The following is a 7,024-nucleotide window of genomic DNA, read 5'->3' on the forward strand; positions in this document are numbered from 1 at the left end:
TTACATAAGGTGTGAAAAGCTTGAGCCAACGCGGTGGACGGTTATCTTGACGCGTATATTGAAAACAGAACGCCATCCCTTCTTCATCCACCTCCCATCGTGTAATAGTGTTCCATTGAAATTCGACAACTTGAGATTCCAAAGTGCCGTCCTCCTTCGCCGCGTGCAGCTTAAATGCTGGTGCACCTACAGCGGGGACAACGTGTCCTTCTTTGCGCGAATCGCATGCGCAATGAGGGAACACGATATCACCATAACCGCTCAATTCTCTCGCCAATTTTAGATACTGCGGACAAAAAGAATTAAAATAATATACACGGCTTACGAATTATTGTAAAATACGAATTATATAAATTATATAAGTATATAAAATAAATTTTGGAAAAGGAATTGCTCTCTTGTACCTCGTGTTTCCTGGACGCGTCTTGCAACGCTTTCAACTGGTATAATCTTTCTCCTGCCGTGATATGCCCCCTGTTCACTTCGTCCACCGTTTGCCAAAATATCCAAGTTAACGCTTGCTCGCTGAGCGGTCTATTTAAATTAAAAAGCCACCTTCTTATTGCTAAACACGTCACACTGGCGGTCGAGTAATTTTGAACGTACAAAGTATGGGGATGTTCGTGGGGTTGCAGTTTCCTTTCTATAAAGCGAATATATATATATATATTTTTTAAAGAGTAATATAGTTGGGTACGAAATGATCCTATATATATATATATATATACATTATACATATACATTATACATATATTATACATATATATATATATATAATGTATAATATATATATACACATTATACATATACATTATACATATATTATACATATATATGTATATATATATATATANTATATATATGTAAAACGATATTCGAGAATACATACCGAAATTGTACTCGACGATTTCGAAAAGATAAAAGTATTTCGCCGTTTCTGCGTCCAATCCCACTCTACTGCAAACTGCATCGTACACATCACTGACAGAGGCCGCTTTAGCAACTGTAACAGTAACAACCTCGCGATCCGGCAGCAGTACTTTTAAATCGACTGCTGGCCCTTGATCACCATCTTCTTCGAGTCTATCAGCCAAGAATTCTTGCATGATATCGCTTTCGGCAATTACTCTTACGGCACAAACCTTTTCCAAATATTGCTCTAAACCGCGCCTTCTCGCGTCGAGTTGCAGCTCGCTCAATCTAAAAATTACACGATATATTTATATATATATATATATATATATAGAAATTATGTATCATTAAATAGAAAATTCTGATCGTACTGGAATGGCCATTTTCCAGGTAATTTGGGAAAGTTGAATCCGATAAATTCCTTTTTGAGAGCCATGTGCAAAGCGGCGAATTCCCGGTAACGTCGAGAGCATAAATGTCTGCCTGCCATGTGAACGTTGAAAACGACGTAACGTTCGTGTTTCCTCTCACGAACGTGATAATCCGGTACGCTGATGGGTAGGGATCGCTTTTCGCTGTAGTCCACCGATGCATAACTAAGAGAAAGTTAAGACGCGTTAATAAATGCAATAAGCGGAATAAAATTAGAAAGGGACGAAGGAAATATTCGTTCGAGTATATATAATCTTACTTTAATAATTTTATTTCGATGATAGAAGAAAAAAATCAAATTTTCGTACCTCAAGTCTTCGAACGGTTCGAGCTTTTCCGCTTCTTGCGGCGTGACAGAGATGACTGTCAACGTCAACACGTCGCCCCCTGACTTTATCAAATCCACCACCTGTTTGTGGGTTGCTCCCTCGACGTTCACACTGTTTCTGCAACGAGATCAGACTTTATCTTCCGAAAAAAGAAGGAATATTCACAAATATATATATATATATATGTATATGTATATTTTTATACCGATCACTGATCGTTTTGTATCGCGAGTCAAAATTCGATCCGTGCCGTTCACGATTGTTCATCCACTCGTATTGCACAGCGGTCACATAACACGTCAACATCTTTTTTTCTTTCTCTTTCTTTCTTGCGTATGCGTTAACGCTATATAATGTTAGAGAGAAGAAAAGAAAATTATCAATAAAGTCGAGTTTAATCAGAAGATGCATACATACATCTTCTCTGTCGAGGAGAAATTTATAATTATCTATTTTTCCGTAGGCCAGTGCCAGTAACTTACGCGACAGGAACGATAAGAAAGAGGAGAAAAACAGGTGAACAGCCTTGGTAGAGCTTCGAATTCCACACGTGAAAGGACGATTGTTATTGGCCACGAGCGGGAGGCACGGCTCCCGCTTCGATTCGTGATCTGCGCCGCGGCAAGCGTACACTTGCATTTTATATACTTGTCCCTATCAGTTTCAAGCGTCTCCCCCTCAATTTTATTGCATTATCTTTGATTTCGTAGCTAATTGGGTTGACCAAGATAACACCCCGGTCACTTTTTTTTTCTTTTTTTTAAAAAAAGAATTACCAACCATCGATCATTAATTCTGTTGATATTTCTTTCTATTTTAATTCGCGAGATTGAGTCGCGATAAAGCAGTTTTATTTTGAGAATTGAGAGACATTTATTTCTGAAGTGTTGAACAGTGTTGAATGGTGAACTTTTTATTAATTTCTCAGCGATTAATGAATGAGATGCTTCGGTTTTAATAATACAGAAATATCTCATATCGCAATAATAATATAATTATAAGATGCTGTGTATTTTTCACGTATCTTTTATTCATTAATAAAACATTATATTTTGCAAACATATTTATAATTTCTCTGCGTTGTCTATCATCTATTATTTTTGCGACGCATCTTAAATAATGTTTTTAGGGAACAACAAAAATATTTATTTATATATTACCTTTGATCAATTATATTTCAAAAAAAAATAAAAAAATTAATTTGCAAAAATACAATGTATATTTATCATTCTTGATCTCCATTCATCAAATATCTTATAAACGAATTTTTAATCTCAAATTTTCGGATTAAATTATTTCTAAAGAAAATTTGGCGAAATATTTCGTCCGTTACATATAATATATCTGCGACATCATAAAATAATAACTGAACGAGATTTCTTCGATTTTAATTCATCGATCGATCGAAATTTTAATTAAATTTTCTCGATCGACTGTAAAACTCAGGGGAACTCAGTTTTCTCAACTTTCCTCGCGTTATTAACCGTATAACACTTGTATAACAATGCGAGTATATATTTAACGTAAATTTCTATTTTTATCATGCTCGTTTCAGGTAGTCTGCACTTTTGCTCCGGATATCTATCGGAGCAATGAAAAATCGAATCCTTTGATTCGAGTTTCACAGATTATAACCAAATCAAGCGAAAGAAATGGAAGGAGGGGGGTCTATTATTGATCAAAAGATAAAATAGAACTCGAACAGTCGAATCTGTTAATTTAGGAAATTTCATGAACGATCAAACGTGATGTTATGACTCCATTCGCGAGTCAAATCTTAATCGCTTATCGAGAATTCGGTTCATTGCTCTTGTTAAGATTACTCGAGGGAAAAATATAAATCGATACAAGTCGATATGCATGGATCTCGATAAAATTATCGAGTATTGTTTCTTTATCGCGTTCTACTTTTCTCAAGGTATCTGGTCGAAAGAGATTATCAATCTTGTAAAAATCAATCGTTTATAACTGTATATCGAAAAGTTTTTGTTTTTTTTTTTAAATTAAGTGATAATATACGAATTATCAAATTAATTAAACAAATGATTGATTTAGTAATTTTAGTTTATATTATATTATATTATAGTACGATCGAAACGAAGGTGACAAAAATAAATTAAAAATATTGAATAAAATTTTTTTACAGGAGGATTATATTTTCGAGAAAGTTATATTTGAAAATTTGTTGGATGGATTTAGATTCAATTTAATTAACCTCGTATTTTGTCCGTGTTAATTTATAAATTAATAAATTTTTTAATATAATTTTGAAAAGTATATTATAATAATTTATTTAGTTTTAATTTATTAATATTATTATTTAAATAATGAAAATATTACTCTTGTTATCGATTAACGAATTGAGGAAACACCAATAATGAATTTAAATTCTTCTTATACAAACTCCTCAATATTAGCTTTCAATTTAATTTAATTCAATTTTGATTCATTATTATAAATTATTTTATATTATTTACGATAAATAAATTATCAGAAAGTTAAAAATTTTAATATTGTGTTTGCAAGCACAAATAGCTGTAATTGTAAATCAAGTTACTTGAATGACGCATTATAATAAGCTTCTTTTCATGTAAAATTCGTTATATCCGACTATTATGTTACATCTATACTGACGACAGTTTTTCGTGAACTATTCGAAAACAACAAAAATATTTTATTCGCATTAAAACAGCTTTAGCCAATTCTAAAAAGATTAAATTGAAACCATTACAACACGTATGCTTTCAATAAATTCTTTGATGTGCCTTCCAAGCGATTACTAATGATGATACAATATTTTGAATATATTATGATATATATTTCGATATTTAATGTAAAGATGTATTCCAATATCGAGTATACTTAATTTATAGATATTCGAAATTTCGATAGAATCGCTGTAATATAATAAGCGAAGGAAATAATCATCATCATCTCATAAAATTTGCGATTGGTTTTCAATTTATTTTTCAATCTGTTACCTGAAAACAAAAGTAATAAATAAAAGTAATCTTAATAAATATTTTTTCGCGAGCCTTAGATGAAAATTAAAAAAATAGTAACGTAACAAATATTCAATAATAAACAAGAAATCTTTTAAGCGAAGAACATTTGCAGCAGTTGTTATTTTTAGATCCATTGTCTATTGAAAAACTGGTATTTCAGTAATACATTTTATAATTAAATTCAACAGTAAAATTATTCTAATTCCATATTTTTTATTCTATAATTATGCCATTTCATGTATTGTATTTAAATTATTATTGTATTTAAATTTAAATTTGATTCAAACAAATCATTTATTTTCGTTATAAAATATGTCAATATCACCAAATATCGGATACGATTCAAATATATCGAAATAATGTACCGCCATTGCTTTGCTGTTCGCAGACGAGTTCATTATAACCTGCTCGTAGTTTGTTGAAATGTCCACACTGCTGGCGATCATGTTTCGCGAGTTGTCCGTGAACAGCGTCCGTGTGGACGCGGCATAAGGTATTCATCCGATGCAGTATCTAATTTCGCAGCACTGTCCTTGTTTAACCTATTGTCAATGAGCTAGTCGTGTAGATGTCGTATAAGGCTATTTATTTTTTTATGATTTATCAGCAACTTCAGTTCGATTAAAATTATCGAAGATTCGAAAGACAAACAAATCGATCGAAGATATACGAATTGAAATTGCAATTCTAAATTTCACAAGAATCGCTTTCTGGTTATATGTATACAATCGATATCCATATTCACGAATCGTCATGCGAAAGAAGGTTAAGGTACGGATTCAATATTTTTTTAAACTCTTAAACTTGATTTTCTTGAAAAACCAGGTTTTTTTTCACTTCAACTTACTAAATTTTATTCAATTTATTATACATATGTATTTTCATACAATGTATTATTATATCAAGGATCATCTGTTTCTCGATTGTTCCACAATTTTCGAAATGTATATTATTATTTTCATAATGCTATTATATATCCAATGTAATTATTTTTATTACTATTTTAAACCTTACGTGTATAATACGTATATTTCCGTTTAAAAACGGATATTATGAATTTGCTTTTTAATATCACTGTTGTAAACTTTCTTAACCACTCGTTTAACATAATATTTTCTATCGTATAAACTTATTAAGTTTGAAAAAGTTGAAGAATTTTTTTTTTAAATATATGCAATGGACTAAATTTTTGTATCTATTACTCTAACAAATTTTCATATCTTGATATAATAATGTGAAAATTATTATTCAACTTGCATTTTTTAATAATATTCCTCTACTATTATTATTATTATTGCTTTGTACTTAATACATAAAAAAAGAATATTTATTATTAAGATTATCAAAACAGTATTTTTTTACACAATATAAACAATTATCTCTTATACAATTACAACAGTGTCAATATTAAATTACAATTATAATCTTTCCTATAATCTTGGAACATATTGTCGAATATGATCCGATGAACATACAAATAAATCTAGTGTCAATATCCATACTGAAAATAAATATAGTTTAACAAAGTCAATTAAGTTATCAAACAAATTATTGATTGATAAGGTTTACAGTTACAAAGATACTGTTGTATTATCTATACTATGTTGCCTTTTAATCGTGCATCGACCTTAAGTATCGAAAAAAAGAGATAAATCCTGGAGATTTAATCATCTATTCATTTCCATTAAAAGGGTTTAACTCCTCGAGCTTTAATCGGCACAGATGTGATCGTAATTGAAGAGAAGGCTAAGTAAGCAAATCACAATAAATTCGCTGAATGAACGATAACGTTCTCATACTCGAAATGTCATATAATTGATCGTTCAATGAAAGAATATATAATCGATTATAAATTAAAAACTTCTGTATTCATGAATTATGAAAATTTATACTCACTAACTCATATCTTCACTATCTTCTTTTCAGTCGTACACACTTTGAAACTATACTATAAGACATACGAAAAGTGGCACACAAGTAAAGAGGTCATATACTTATATGCATCTAAATGATAAATGCATTTGTATTTATCGGTCTACCAATATGTGAAACGAACAATATCAGTCAAGCAAAATAATTTAATCGTAATTAAAATCAATTGATTATCTATTAATGAGTTACTTATAAATAGAATGTTATCAAAAAATTAATTAACAGGGATAATAATATATATCTAAATAGAAAACAAAAATATGAAATATAATGAAAATTCATGTTTCTTATATATAATATATATAATGTTCCACTATTTAAAATGTTAAATTATGTTAATAACAATCGTTAAATCTTTGTATTTCAAGCATTATTTATGATGTTCAGAGAAATTATATTAAAAAAAAAAAAAAA

The 7,024-nt window shown here is 30.1% G+C and overlaps 2 protein-coding genes and 2 long non-coding RNA genes across 6 annotated transcripts in view; 3 read left to right on the forward strand and 1 right to left on the reverse strand.

Moving 5' to 3' along the window:
* Positions 1-7,024, forward strand: part of LOC116185954 (nucleoside diphosphate kinase homolog 5-like) — a 23,238-nt gene that overhangs the window by 12,329 nt on the left and 3,885 nt on the right. The window lies entirely within an intron of this gene.
* Positions 1-7,024, reverse strand: part of LOC102680765 (sorting nexin-27) — a 12,841-nt gene that overhangs the window by 629 nt on the left and 5,188 nt on the right. Inside the window, exons 1-6 of one of the 3 annotated variants that reach the window (XM_031511763.1) lie at positions 1,879-2,310; positions 1,653-1,790; positions 1,284-1,508; positions 890-1,200; positions 405-643; positions 5-286 (exon numbers count right to left, since the gene is read on the reverse strand). In XM_031511763.1, the coding sequence (XP_031367623.1) occupies positions 5-286; positions 405-643; positions 890-1,200; positions 1,284-1,508; positions 1,653-1,790; positions 1,879-2,084 (1,401 nt within the window). In that variant the 5' untranslated portion in view covers positions 2,085-2,310. Of the gene's footprint in view, positions 1-4; positions 287-404; positions 644-889; positions 1,201-1,283; positions 1,509-1,652; positions 1,791-1,878; positions 2,311-7,024 lie in introns of those variants that run through there. The other 2 variants (XM_006618287.2, XM_006618288.2) reach the window with 2 other exon arrangements.
* LOC116185955 lies at positions 4,936-7,007 on the forward strand. The gene is made up of 2 exons (XR_004150853.1): positions 4,936-5,449; positions 6,605-7,007. It is a non-coding gene; the product is annotated as an uncharacterized LOC116185955 (long non-coding RNA).
* LOC116185958 lies at positions 6,044-6,414 on the forward strand. Its single transcript, XR_004150855.1, has 2 exons — positions 6,044-6,078; positions 6,166-6,414. It is a non-coding gene; the product is annotated as an uncharacterized LOC116185958 (long non-coding RNA).

Source organism: Apis dorsata, unplaced genomic scaffold (assembly GCF_000469605.1).
Source record: "Apis dorsata unplaced genomic scaffold, Apis dorsata 1.3 scaffold_347, whole genome shotgun sequence".
Lineage (NCBI taxonomy): Eukaryota > Metazoa > Arthropoda > Insecta > Hymenoptera > Apidae > Apis > Apis dorsata.